Raw genomic sequence first — 15,157 nt, forward strand, 5'->3', positions numbered from 1 at the left:
TGGTCTGCAAACAAGATGCTGTAGGAGGTAACAGCCCAAGCATCACACAAAAAGGCGCAGTTAAAGCACAGTTAAATCAACGAACAGATCCTGCATTTTTTGTGTGATGTTCTTCCCAGGAGACCCAAAGTTGAGTAGATTTAAACTTTTTCAAGTACATACTTTTTCAAATACATTCTAATTGCTTTATGCTTTGTTTCACAACTCAGAGTTGGAAACAAATTCCATTTCAGAAGTTGCCATTACCCATCTGCAAGCACCGCCTTCCCTCCCCGCCCCCAAATTCCGTGGCTACATCAGGAGAATAGATTTTCTCATTTACCAATGTGAAGCGAAGCAGATGTGTTGAAGCCTCTAGCTCACAGGTTAACCATGAGCATTCCGCCGTGTTGCTGCCATACTGCATGATTACAAAAACAGACTATCCTTTTTTTTTTTTTTGAGACAGAGGACTCTCTTAAAGCAAATTGATGAGGTGTTTGTGTGCCCTTTCACAATGACAAATCCATAAACTTATTTTCATGAATAATTTTATTTTTATTTTGGTCATAATTATGACTTTTTTAAATTAATGGGAAGTCTCAGTCTGCTCAAATGGTAAACCAAAAAATGGGGTCATGAGGTTAATTCAGTCTTTGCATTTCTTCAACAACCAACTCACATTTCTCTGCTCCTTGCCTCAGAGGCTGGACATGTGCTAACAGCTTTTTTGCTTCTGTATGTCCTTAACAGGATGGCAGAATCCCAGTGTTAAAAGAATCTTCAGGTCAGCCATGTGGCCATGGGACCTCCTGTGATTAGCAAACAGATGTAGACATTCCTTCCAGATTCAGTCAAAGAAGAAGTTCTAACAACAGCAGCCATGTTCAGGGTGTGCACGATAGGCTGAGCGCTTGGGATACATCCCCTTAATTCTCACAGAAACTTTGTGAGACAAGTACTATAATCCCTGTTTAATAGATGGGCAAACTGAGCTTTGGAAAAACACTCATTTACCCGAGGTCACACAGCTGGAAAATAGCAGTGCTGGGATGCGAACCTGGGTGTCCTCAAGGCTGAAGTCTTGTTTGTTTGTTTGTTTGAGACCGAGTCTTGCTCTGTTGTCCAGGCTAGAGTGCGGTGACGAGATCTCAGGTCACTGCAACCTCTGCCTCCCGGGTTCAAGAGATTCTCCTGCCTCAGCTTCCCAAGTAGCTGGGATTACAGACAGCCACTACCGCACACGGCTAATTTTTGTACTTTTAGGAGAGACACCATGTTTGCCAGGCTGGTCTCAAACTCTTGACCTTGTGATCCACCCGCCTCAGCCTCCCAAAGTGCTGGGATTACAGGTGTGAGCCACCGCGCCTGGCCAAGGCTGAAGTGTTCCCTGCCACTCCACGCATCCGTCACTTACAGATGTCTGCCAGGATGTCCACACTCGCAGAAAAAGCTGCTGCTCAAAGTGAAATCATTGTTTCCACCAGGTCTGCCATGAGGCTGTGGAAAGGGCTGGGGATTAGGAGTGAGGTTACTGGGTCACCTAGGTTCAGGTGCCCACTGCCACCAGGGGCCAATCACTGCCCCTCTCTGGAAGGCTGGACCCCATCTTACCCACGGCAGAGCAGCTGTAGAGAGAGGAGGCTGTTAAGAAACTTAAAGGACATGAGGCCGGGCATGGTGGCTCACGCCTGTAATCCCAGCACTTTGGGAGGCCAAGGCGGGTGGATCATTTGAGATCAGGAGTTAGAGAACAGTCTGGCCAACATGGTGAAACTCCATCTCTACTAAAAATACAAAAATTAGCCGGGTGTGATGGTGCATGCCTGTAATCCCAGCTGCTCCAGAGGCTGAGGCAGTAGAATCACTTGAACTTGGGAGGCGGAGGCTACAGTGAGCTGAGATCGTACCATTGTACTCCAGCCTGGGTGACAGACTGAGACTCCATCTCAAAAAACAAACAGACAAAAAAAGAAACTAGAGGACATGTGAATCCTCTGCCCAGGGCGCACATGGGACGCACGTGGGACGCACACAGCTGTTTGTCCTACAGCCTCTAGGAGTACGCCCACCCGTGACTTTCAGAGGCCATCTGCAAACTTATTTTTTTCTCCCAAAGGTTTGTGCTTAGTCCTGAAATATGTTTCTGGACATGATGAAGGGATGTTCTCTGAGTGCCTATGTCAACACTTAAAGATTAATCCTGATTCAACTCATGATGAAAATTGCATGAGGGAGAAAGCTGGAGGTGGTGTGTGGTCTCTGGAGAATTTTCCCAAACTGAATTACTTTCGTTCACATAATGAGAAGTCACAGTGAGGACCAAGCGCAGTGCCTGGCACCACTAAATGCTGCTCAAGAAAGGTTTCTGGCTGGGTGTGGTGGCTCATGCCTGTAATCTCAACACTTTGGAAGGCCAAGGTGGGAGGGCTGCTTGAGGCCAGCAGTTAAAGACCAGCCTGGTCAACATAGTAAGACAAAAACTTTACAAATTAGCCAGCTGTGGTGGTGCTCACCTGTAGTCCCAGCTACTCAGGAGGCTGAGGCGGAAGGATCACCTGAGTCCAGGAGCAGCCGAGGCTGCAGTGAGCCATCATCACACCACTGCACACCTGCCTGTGACAGAGCGAGACTCTATCTCAAAAAGAAGGAAAGAACGTTCTCCCACACCAAACCGATACAGGGGCCTAACTCTGCAATGAACCTTCAAACTTTTTCCGTAACTTATTTTAAGGCTTTCTTTGTTAACAATTGCTTTATGCTTTCGACAACAATGATAAATCCAACTGAAATTAAAAATTCACCTAAAAGATATATTGAATCCATGTTGCTCACTGTAAAACTTGAAGCACAATTTCATAATGGTCCCACAGGTTCTGAATACCACAGAAGGAGAAACCTGTCTGTCTCAAACTCAGTTGTTCTAAAATTAAAACAAGGCTGGGCGAGGTGGCTCATGCCTGTAATCCCAGCACTTTGGGAGGCCAAGGCAGGCAAATCACCTGAGGTCAGGAGTTAGGAACAAACCTGACCAGCATATGGTGAAACAACTCTACTAAAATACAAAAATTAGCTGGACATGGTTGTAGGCGCCTGTAATTCCAGCTACTTAGGAGGCTGAGGCAGGAGAAATCTAAAGCGAACCCAGGAAGCGGAGGAGGTTGCAGTGAGCCCACGATCATGCCACTGCACTCCAGGCTGGGTGAATTCCATCTCAAGCTTGAAGCTTGAAAAGCCCGAAAGACATCCTTCTGTATCCAGTTACTCCACATCCCAAAGAATAACAGAAGAAAGAAACTTTCCCCTCAAAACCACCAATTGTACCATTATCTGCACTAACAAAAATAGGGGGAGGCTGTATGCCATGTTGATAGTAGGATGCAGATTTTGTTGATGGGATAGACAAGATTTTCTTGATGGGCTATACGATACAGTCATCAAACATGACCCTAAAGATGATGTACAGTTTACTGTGGTTAAAATTAGGTGAGCAAATATCTGTCCACAGGATGGATGAGAAAGGATTATGCCGGAAGTTAAATAGCCCTTGGTTTAGGATGGTAAGATTATTCAGTAACATTCATCATGCTAAATCAAGATATAGCTTGGTTATTTTTTTTAAAAAGGGGGGGCAGGGGAACAAGTGCAGTAGCTCAGGTCTATAATCCCAGCATTTTGGGAGGCTGAGGCAGGAAGATTGTTTGAGGCCAGGAGTCCAAGACTGCCGTGAGCTATGATTACAGCACTGCACTCCAGCCTGGGAGACAGGATGAGACTCTGTCTCAAAAAAAAAAAAAAAAGGGGAGGAGAGAGAAGGATGGAAGGATGGAAGGATGGGCAAGCCATCATGCCATTTCCCGACCTGAGAGTCTAGGTAAAGGAGGGAGCCACAGCTCCGCGGCAGCAGGAGCCGGAGCACTGATGGGCATGTCAAGGGGCAAGAATACAATGTGCAGCTCCCTGGAGGAGGGCTCTGGGAAAGATCTCCACCTCCCAACACCCTCCACTGCCCCAGGGAGGGGCTCAGAATTATTTCGAGGGAGGGGAGCAACCTAGAAATCTGTGGGGCAGAGAGGGCTCCTCTGAAGACGCAGGATCACATCCACACTTCGCGAGGCCCTGAAAGCACAGGACGGCGGGGCACAGGGCTCACAGTGCACCCCTGGCTGCGCCAGCCCCACCTCACAGCCAGAGAACTGAGGCTCGGAGAGGCCCCCAGGCTCCTTGTCTACAGCCTTCCCCTCCAGCCCTCAGCATTTTCCTCTTCTAGACTCAGCCCTCCAAAAGCAACAAGCAAGGCGTGACAACCCCCAAGCTACACGCACCTCACCACTCCAGGTCCTGAGGACTTGGGGCACTCCCCAGACTCCCCAACCAGGCCAGAGACATCCTCTGAGAACACTCCCCATGAGAACATTCCCCAGGAAGCTGATGAAAGTGGGCAGAGGAACAGGGACCTGGGAGCAGGTGGCCTGACCTGGGCACACCCACACCGTCCCAGACTGAGTGCCAAACCCGCACACAGGGTTCGCGGACATTAGTCCTCTTCACTCCCTTCTTCCAAGCCACCCTGCAAACCTAAGGGAGCCCAGGCCTGGCCCTGCGTGCTCTTCCACCTCTGTGACATTTCTGCCCCTGTAAAACAACGGCAGTAACCTCTGTCTGTACATCTCATGAGGCTGTTGTGGACAATTTTTAGGATCTGAAGTAACTTGTAAAGCTCACATTTTGTAAGCACAGTATATACAGAGAAACACAGATTTCAATACTGGCACAGATAAACCCAAATTTATCAATGTACATAAACCTCTACAGAACAAGCACCCACTGGCCACCCACTGGATCAAAAATCCTTTCATTGAGTTTCATGCCATCGAGGTGGAATTTCCCTAGAACACAGCTCCAGCTTACAGCCCAAGCTTCTCACCCTATTCCTTGGATGGCCACCTACTGGTTTCACCGGCCCCATGTCCTCTCCCCCTTCTTCTAGTAACAACACTCCAAACTGTCCTTTGGGATCAGCTTTCGCTTCTTGGTCCCTAGAGCTCCAGTGGGGTTGATCGTGCACACACATGAACACACACACAGAGACACAACTGAGCCTGGCCCATCGGAGAGGCTACCCTGCAGGTCTCAGTGACCAGGACAGGTAATCTGCATGGTTAGATGCAGGCCGTCTGTATTGATACATGCAGGCAATCCACATGGGTCCATCAGACGGAATTAGGGAATTTCTGCTGGGACTGTTGGAAAACAGAAACTAACACTAAGGATGTGAATCTGGAGCTGCTGGAAGCATCCCTGGCACTTTACAGGGAGAGCGGGGGCATCCTTGAGAAATATGGAGCCAAGAGGAAGAAACAAAATCCAGGCACCTGGAGCCGTGCCTACACAGACACTAGCCTGGACTTCTCTGTTACTCAAGCTAATTAATCTCCCCCCCGCCGCTTTTTCGCCCTATTTTTATTTGTTGTTGAAACAGCCTCAGTCTGTCACCCAGGCTGGAGTGCAGTGGCACAATCATGGCTCACTGCAACCTCAAACACCTGGGCTCGAGCAATCCTCACCCCTCAGTGTCTTGAGTAGCTGGAACTACAGGCTTGTACCACCATGCACAGCTAATTATTGTTATTATTTGAGATGTACTCACCCAGGTTAGAATACAGTGCCATGATCTTGGCTCACTGCAAACTCCGCCTGCTGGATTCAAGTGATTCTCATGCCTCAGCCTCCCAAGTGGCGTGGATTACAGACACGTGTCACCACGCCCGGCTAACTTTTGTATTTTTAGTAGAGACAGGGTTTCACCATGTTGTCCAGGCTGGTCTCAAACTCCTGACCTCAAATGATCCACCCACCTTGGCCTCCCAAAGTGCTGGGATTACAGGTGTGAGCCACTGCGTTTGGCCACACACACACCTACAAATAAATACATACAAATATATATGGGTGGCTTTTTTTTTTAATAGAGACAAGGTCTTGCTATATCATCCAAGCTGATCTTGAACTCCTGGGCTCAAGTTACCCACCCACCCTGGTCCCCCAAAGCACTGAGATTACAGGTGTGAGCCACCGCGCCCCAGCCTGAATTCTTTTAAATTGAAGCTGCACCATCTTGGAGTTGTGTCACATTGCTATTTGAGGGTAAAAGGATCCAAAGGGGTCTAGAAAGGTTGAAGTTAATGGGATGCTCCTTGGTGAGGGAAGGAGAGACAGACTGCTCTGGCAACCATGACTCTAACTCTAACTGCACCCACTCTGGAAGGGGATTTGGAGGCCACAGTCAGATATGGCTGCTAAGAAAGCCAAGGAGCTGGGGGAAAGGCAGGACAGGAGTGGGTAACAGAGCTTCCCAGACACACCAAGTGGGTGCAGGTGCACCGTATGTGGTCTCTGGGTAGACTGAATGCCTTGGTGCTTGGGGGCTGGGGAGTGGCTGGTCACCCTCAGCCTAGTGTCCTCTTCCCTTCCTGCAGTGACGGGAAGTGCTACTGTTCTTTGCATGTGCTGTGATCTGGGAAAGCTGGCAAGCAACGTCCTAGAGTGCCACCCTCAGTCACTCACTCCGGGGGCAGAACAGCATCCGCTCAAGGGTTTAAGGCCAAAGACTGCAAAGAATGGGACTGTGCCAGAGAGAATCCCAAACCCATCAACCTTCCCTTCCTTCAGCAGTGGCTGGGAGCACGGCTGGACAGCAGAGCCCCAAAGGAGACAGAAATTTTGTGGTTGAAGAATGTTCCCAAAGTGTGGGGCTTGGGAAACACCAAAGTGGAAGGAAGGTCCAGTTATGAAAACTGAGGCGGGCCAGTGGATGACTGAACCCCCACTCTGCCCCATCCTCCTCTGGGGTGACAGCAGAAACATTCCACGGCCTCAGCAGACACTGGGGTAACACTCCACGACTGACCCTGGGGTAACACTCGTGGCCCCGGCTGACTCTAGGGTAACACTCCGTGGCCTGATTATGTGGGGGTAACACCCCACAGCCCTGGATGACACTGGAGTCACATTCCACGTCCCTGGTTGATGCTAGGGTAATGCTCTACAGCACTGGCTGACTCTGTTGGTTGCTCCCCAGTAGCCATGCCCAGTCTTCCTACCAAAGCCTCGATTCTGTTCCAGTGGCAATATGCCCAGCCTCAGGGGATGAGTCAAGATTAGCCAAAGCCTCCTATGGCAATCGCATTACCCTTGCCAGCGACAGGGGGATGGTGACCCTGTGACCTAGCTCTGGCTAGTGGCTATAAGACGCTGAAAGCTGGGAAAGTTTTCCCCTGAATTGAAACTAAAGAGACAACCTCTCAAGAAGACCACTCTTTTCCCTGCCCCTTCCCTTCTACCCAGGCTACTCCTGGGTGAAGACACAGGTTCGCAACTGCAGCAGCCATCTTGTGACCACGAGGAAAGGACAAGAGAATGGCAGACACTGAGTGGTACCCAGTTGTGGCCAAGTTGCTGACAAACCCAGGATGTGCCGACCGTCTTCCAGGCTTCTCTTGTAGTGTATGGTAAGTAAGGACACTCGGGTATTCCGTTACTCGCCATCAAAAGCATATTTACCATCCTGTACTTTTCCTATATGTTATCATATTTGCATACAGAGGAGTTGTGAGCACACCATCAGAGGAGAGGCAGGGGAAGAGGTTGGATGACAGAGCTGGTAAATGGTGGGACCAGGCCTCAAACTCTCTTCTGCTGATAGGAAGCCTCAGGTACCGTCTGCTCTGCTCTGCCCCCGGGGAAAAATTCCTTCAGCCTACAGATTCCCCATCTCAGGGCCAGGCCTCAAACCTTCAAAGCCAATGTGGAAAAGTCCAATCCAAAATGACAAAATAGATCTGTGAAAGGAATGCCCCGATCCTTGGCTCATTCTAAATATGCTGCTATTATTATAAAGCTCTCCCAAACTGTTGCAAGAAAAAAAAAAAAAAAGAAAAGAAAAGGGAGAGAAAGTGAGCATGCCAGGAAGTCATTGAAAGGAAACTTTTTTTTGTTGTTTTGGGAGCCAGGAAATGTCAAGGAAACAAATGTAGCTATGATTTACACTGCATCTCCAGTTGTGCCATGGGATTCAAAAATAGGCATCTTAATTAAAACTGACAGCAGAGAGCAGCTCTGACAAGTAGACAAACCACCAAAGAGGCTGAAAAATCTCCATTTGACTCTGGGTTGACAGTATTTAACCAATACATAGAGTTGATAAGAGAGAAGGAAAGTGTGTAAACTTTACTCCCAGTCTCCGGGCTTTTCTTGTTTTCAAACTGATTGGTCTGGACAATGGAAGGCCAACAGCCAACAATAAATCCATTGTAAGCTGGCATGGTCTCCTCTGAATACAACTAAATATTTCTTTAATCCTTGCATTACATTTTTTACTGTATTATGAAAGCCATGTATTCTAAAGTTTTAAGCTTTTATAACATTGTAACTATAGGTATGAGATGGGAGGATTGATTACTTAGGCAACCTATTTAAAGCACTTTAAGAGGAAAATATTAGATTTTTTTTTGCATGAATATTTTCACATCATACTGAAGATACGATCGTTCATGGCTCTTACTCAGAAATCTTGTTTATCTCTTCCTTTGTGTGCCATGGGAAGGGTCTTTAATGATTATGAGTTGACATGAATATTCCTTTCTTGTAGCTTCTGTATCTTCATTATCAGGCACATCAGCCAGTCCCAGAAAAAGTTATTTCACAGTTCTGTTCCCAAGGGAACAACGACGGTGGGTCCCACATTAACAGTGGCTTTTGTTGGCTTTTTTTCCCCTGACATTAAAGCCATGTATGGTTGGCAAGGATGTCTTTTCTTTTAATTTGGAAATGGTTTCTGCCTCTGGTTCTCTGGAAACAAGTTTGTTAGTAGGACAAGCTGCCCGCACACTCACATACACAACTACTTCAGCGCAGGCTTAAAAGGGGCTTCACTGAGAACAAATCAGAACTGAAAAACAGCTTCAAGTACAAATGTTCTTTTCTTCTGAGATTTTCAGTTCAACATTTGGCCTTCATATCTAACGGCTTGAAAAAGTATCTATACATCTAATTAGAGTCAATTACTCACTCCCCGTATGTGCCTCCCACGGTGGTCTCCTCCCAGCCAAGGAACTCATTGTCACCGGCCAGGCTGTGGACATTTCCCATCCAGTAACATTTACAAGAAGAATAGCTCCTAGCAGAAACAGACTGGTACCCCTAGGAGAGAGAAGCTGTCTCACAGGGGGCACCCAAACAACCAGAAGTTTGACCCCAACTGCATTCATACTGCACCATCTCTGACTCTCCACTGGCGGGAAAACCCAACCAGTTTACACTCCTAGCATAGCATGTGCCTCAGCTACCCAGCTGGGATTAGGGAGTAGGACCATGTGTGAATGGCACAGCAAGTTCTCCAGAATCCAGGGTTCCCTAGATTCTAAATTTTTCTTTTGCCTTTCTAATCAAGAAAAGAGAGACAGAGACAGAGAGAGAGAGAGAGAGAGAGAGAGAGAGAGAGAGAGAGAGAGAGAACACACACCCAGTCCAATAACTCATTGTTCACGCAGTATAGTTCGCCCAGGTAAAATTCAGTGCTGCTGGGGGCAGCCTGGGAGAGCAACTGCACAGTCTCTGCCAGCTGAAGTTCAGGACTTCAGAATCAACACTTCCCAGCAGCGGCTGCTGGCCCAGGATGCCCCTCCCTCCTAAAACAGACACAATTTGTAGTTCCTTGTAAAATGGTTGTATCAGGACTTCTGATTTACTCAATCAGGGCTTGCGGTTTATTTTTAGCAAATAAGAGAGGCCTCCTATGAGAAAGAGCAGCCGCACTTATAGCGCTAACAGGTAGAAACTTGACTGGCCCTCCATAAATCAGTTCAACACCCTGGTCTCCAGGGATTTGCCAAAAGATAATGGGCGGCAGTTATGAAACCATCGCCAGGAGCTGCCAGCAGGGCTGAGAGAGTTCTGAAGCCTGCAGGCCCTTGCAAGCGGAAAAGAGGAAATCATTTCGTGAAGCAGCAATTTTACCCAGAACCCAGCGAGATGTGATCCTAGCTGAAATTAAAGTGACTAGGAAACAGGTGGGGTGAACAAGGAGGTGTGGCACACCTTCTTCCACTCTCCTTCAGAGTCCAAAGGAACGCAACATTGGAAACACAGCTGGACACACTAATAAAGACCCCAGCTGGGCAGAGTCTAGGGAATTCGGGGTGAACAAGCCAGTCCTTCCTGTCCTCCACCTTGAAACCCTGCCTGTTTTCACACAGCAATTGAGGACGCCCCCTTGGGCAGTGACTTTGGGGTCTGGGGCAGCCATCTATCCCAGGAGGAGGAGGAAGGCTTGGCAGGGGAGGCTCTGGCCAGACCACCAGGGCCTGTCCAGTTTTGTGGGGAGGGGAACGGCCGCACAAAAAATGGAGGCTTTGACCAACACGTTGGGTGAAGGCTTTGAGGACCCAATGTGGCCCTTTCTTTGAAGACACACAGCAGCAATCTTAACCCTTAGAAGTGTCACAGAGCTTCATATGAGCCTTCAAGTAAGATGTGGAAGTCGCGATTCCAGGTAAGGGACGGGAAACTCGGGATGTCCTGAGAGCCCATACCCCAGATGGCACCGCCTGATGCAGGTCCTCTACCCCCGACTGTTTCTCCTTCCCCTCATCCTACCAGCTCATGTGGTGTCCCCACCCCCATTCCCGACGCCTCAGAGCGCTGGTGATGGCTCAGCCTTGGGGCCTGAGCTGCTGGAGACACACCCGAGCAAGGCGGGGCCCAGCCCTTGAGCCTGTCTGAGGCTTTCCTCTGCTGTGACCACCGCCTCCCCAGGTGTATCCGCGCTGGTTAGGAACAGTAGGTGCTACTGGTCACAGTCACCAGACACTTCCCACGAGCCTCATCTTTATCCCCGACGCCGGCCGCCGGCGGGAAGCGGCGTGTCCGAGCGCACACCCCGTGGAAACTGACCCTAGGTCTGTTATTCCAAAGTCCCTGGTCCCTCCTTCCCTTTTCCCGCGGCCGCCTGCCTGGCCCGGGACCCTGAGGCCGGAGCGGAGACCGCAAAACCCCCTGGGGCCGGCACCCCCCGCCTCCGCCTTGGCGCAGACGCGCCCGTCTCTGGGATGGCCCCGAGCACACGCAGCCGGCGGGCAACCCTCCTCCCAGAGACCCGCACGCTGCCCCGGCCCCCAGCGTTCCGCCACCCTCAGCCCGACAGACCCGGGTCCGCCCCGGCCTCGCGCCCCGACGCTCACCTCCCGCAGCAGGCGCTCCAGGTGCGGCTCGGCCCAGGCGTCCAGGGCGCCGGGCGGCCCCGCGCGCCGCAGCAGCTCCCGCTCCTCCTCGAGCGCCGCCACCCGGCCCTGCAGCGCGGCTGCCTGGACACCCAGCAGCAGGCAGGCAGCCGCCGAGCCCACGGAGAGCAGCAGGCACAGCGCGCTCACCGCCCGGGACCCGGCCGGCGTTGCCGAGCGCCCTCCGCCGCCGCCGCCGCCCGAAGCATTGCCCTTCCCCGCGTCGCCGCCGCCACCGGCGCGCTCGCCTGGGCCCATGGCGCGTTTGTCGCGCGTGGACTCTCCGAGGGGGCGGTGCTGAGCTGGGGTAGAGGCTGAGTGCAAGAGAAGCAGGCGGGACAGCCCAAGGCACGAGGTCCGCCGGACGCGGGGCTTAGCCTCCGGGTAGCAGCGGATCGCCGCGCACGCCCCCTTCGCCGCCGCCAGCTCCTCCGCAGCGGCCACTTTGGGCAGTTTCCTCTATGCAAATAGACCCTGCCAGAAAAGGAGCGGGGACCCACCCAGGGGAGGAGCGGCCGGGCTGGCCCCGTGCGGTGAGGGGGAGGGGGCGAGGAAGGCGCTAGCTCCTCCGAGCCACTGGTCTGCGCCAGGCTGATCCCACGCGCAGCGCGCCCCTCTGCCCTCACCTGCCCGGGGCCCGGCACCCGCCCCCGCGCGCACCTCTGAAGCTTCCCCAGCGTAAGTCCGCACTGCGCCCCCAGAGGTCGGAGGGGCGCTCAGCGACACCGCGCGCCTTCTGCAGCCCACCCGAGGCTGGAGCACCCACCACTCGTGCCTTAGCGCATTACTCTAAACTTGTGAATTAACCTTTCTGACACTTGTAAAAGTTCAAAACTTCAAATCCTGTGGGAAAACTTAGTGGGTCTGTCCTAGGCGGTGGATTAGCGCCGCTTGGTGGCGGAAAGCGACCTCTGCGCACTCACATTCGGAGAGGCAGGGTCGAGATTGCGCCAAACAGAAGAAATACGCCTCTTAGAATCTTCTCACGGGTTCTTACCTGCCGGACTTAGGTGCGGGAAACAAAAATGGTATGACTGTTTCTGGCCTAGAGAGGGCTTTTGAGAAAACTGAGACTATAACGAATGGGAAAGATTGAGAAAATGAACTCCAAGTCTTGTTGAACTGATGACTTAATTCTGTATTAGACGCACAACTTGGCCAAAAATTATGATCTAGTATGCGCCACCCTTAACCTGTACTGCGATTCTGCTGAAAATTTAAATCACAGGGCTGAGGCAAGAAGGCTCTGGCGTACAGCCTGGGTCCAGAGAACAGGAGAGGCACTAACAAGTCTTGGCAGGAAAGGGAAGAACTGCTGGAAGTCAGGCTGAGTTCAGATTCCTACCAGGCATATTCATGTCCTAAATGGGTCCCAGGTAACTCTTCCGCTAACTCCTGTAATATCTAAATAAAAACAACAAACCAGTAGCTCAGATCTTTGTGATTTGATAACTCCACAACCATTTTTTTTTTTTTTTTTTTTTTTTAAATACGTTATATCCATCTTCCCTGTCACTCTGTGGATATCTTCCGGTTGTCTAATTTCTGTGGATACTCACCGTTTAGAACTGTTGAGAGTCTCTGGCTAACATGTTCCTTCTCCTTCCCTTAATTCAGAGGGGAACCCCTGAGATGGCCGGGGGTTATGGTTATACAGCGATAGTCTTGGCTCTGTGCTAAAGTCTAGTGTATACTCAATAGAATTAAAAGTACTTGTGCTAAGCAAACTTGACACTCTATTCTGAAAAGAGGTCAACACCCTCTTGCAAGTCAGCACTACATTTCTTACAGACATATAGGTAAACTGCACACCACCTATGTTAATGTTACTGCGTGTATTGTTTGCCATGTTCCAGAAGCTTCTGGGTATTGAAAAAGCCAAGCTCACTGGCCCCTTGGGCCTCTGCCCTTGCCTACCGCCTCACTACCTGCATTCCTGCTCTCAGATCGTTGAACAGCAAGCCCCTCCTCATCCTCCAGGTTAAGGTCCTCAACCTCACTGCTTCTAAAAGACCTTCCCAGACTGCCCAATTTAAGGTGGCCCACAGGATTAATCAGGGAATTGGGGCAGCTGAATTAAGATGGAAATGCTGTCTACAACTCATTCTAAAAGGCAAAAAAGAAAATGACTTACTTGTGTCTATTGAGGTCCTGGAAGAATAGATGGCATCCTCAGAGAGGGTGACTCAAGACAGCCTGGATGTAAAGCCACTTCACAAAGTGGAGATCAGAGGGGCCAGCAGGGGAGGCCGAAGCAGCACTCTGTGGGTATTGACAGTGGGAGGCCATTAGCATCCCTAACTGGGAATCCTGGGGAACTGGGAGCTATAGAAGAGGGCTGCTCCACAGCACCTGTGGCCCTTGGTTAAGGGCACAGCCTCTGCAAAGCCATGGCTTGGAAGGGAGGGAGCTCATGGAATAAATACTGAACTGCTCTCTCCTGCTCTCTGATCTACTGGGGCCTTCCAATGACCAAACCTCCAGGGCCCAGGGCCAGCCTCCTAAAGGGCAGAGAGCAGAGGCAGAAGGGTGAAGGGCAGATCTTGAGGGGGAATAAAAGAATTTCTGCTAACCTATCGTGTGAAGCATCACCTAACAGGTGGATAGCACTTACATCAATCCCACTACCGAATGCCTATGAATGGCTAACCTGTCAGCAAGACTAAACAAGGTACTCCTCAGGGAGACTAACTGGCCACCTGGTGGCAAACCAACTACTTCGGATTCCCTCCTTCCTGGAAGGGCCGGTGGTTTGCTCCTCACAGGGATAGCACCAGGTGTGGGCTTGTCTTTCCTGCCTGCAGAGCCTCAGCCAGCATTGCTATCCTTACAGAATGCCTAACCCACAGGTACGGGATCTCACACACTACCACACCCAACCAGGGCACCAACTTTACAGTAAAGGTCTGGGGGTGAACCCATGGACCAAGGAATCCACTGGTTGTATTGCATCCTACACTGGTCAGGAGCAACCAGCCTCACAGAATACTGGAAGTGCCTTCTGAAAGCACAGATGAAGCACCAGCGCAGAGGCCACTCCCTGAAGGATTTAGTGTCATCTCTCAGGATGTAGTGCACACGTTAAATCAGGAACCTCTGTATGATGCTGTGCTCCCAGTAAGAATACGTGGGTCCACGAACCCAGGGGTAGAAGAATGGCCCTCCCTCCCCATGACCCCATGGGGGATGTTGTGCTTGCTGTTAGAGGGTTGGAGGTCCTAGTTCTCAAAGGGGTTACATTCTTGCCAGGGCACACAGTAGGAGTTCCATTAAACTATAAGCTATGGCTGCCACCCAGGGCATTGTGAACTCTGTATATAGGGACCTGAAATCAAGAAGGCACCATTTGGCAGAGGCAGTTGACCCTAATGAGGAGGAAGAGGTAGGGCTGCTTTTATACAATGGGGGCAGGAAAGAATAGGGCGGGCACCTCATGATACACCTTTACCCCATTGCAACTGGAACAAAAATGTGTAGCAACTCTGACCTGATCATCCACAAACGCTCAGACTCTTGGAGATAAAAGGAGCATATCAAACTATTTTATAAAATTGGGATTATTTGGGTCAGATAGGGTTGACAACCCCTGAAGAAGTAATGTTAATAATGAAAAGGTTCAAATATGTTCAAACTACTGTTCAAGAAGGCATGGATATGTAATCCAGTTTACAAAAATTTTCAGCAGAAAATTGTTTAAAATTAAACCACAAGGTTTAAAGGGATAGCAAAGCGGTTTTTGTTTGTTTGTTTTGGCAATGTTATTTAAAAAAATTTTTTTAAGAAGGCAATGTCAAAAAAGGCACCAGGTTTTGATTCGATGCCTAGATTCTAGTTCTGGCTCCACTAATATCTCACCGTATAAACTGAAACAAGCTACAGACCCTCACTTTTTATTTATTTTA

At 50.1% G+C, this 15,157-nt stretch overlaps 1 protein-coding gene across 5 annotated transcripts in view; it reads right to left on the reverse strand.

The window, feature by feature from the left end:
- The window catches only part of COL23A1 (collagen type XXIII alpha 1 chain), a 357,189-nt gene extending 345,442 nt beyond the window's left edge, over positions 1-11,747 (reverse strand). Inside the window, exon 1 of one of the 5 annotated variants that reach the window (XM_031666665.1) lies at positions 11,217-11,745. In XM_031666665.1, the coding sequence (XP_031522525.1) occupies positions 11,217-11,513 (297 nt within the window). In that variant the 5' untranslated portion in view covers positions 11,514-11,745. Of the gene's footprint in view, positions 1-11,216 lie in introns of all 5 variants that reach the window. The other 4 variants (XM_031666666.1, XM_031666664.1, XM_031666663.1 and 1 more) reach the window with 4 other exon arrangements.
- Between the last annotated feature and the right edge of the window lie 3,410 nt (positions 11,748-15,157).

This window comes from Papio anubis, chromosome 5 (assembly GCF_008728515.1).
Source record: "Papio anubis isolate 15944 chromosome 5, Panubis1.0, whole genome shotgun sequence".
NCBI lineage: Eukaryota > Metazoa > Chordata > Mammalia > Primates > Cercopithecidae > Papio > Papio anubis.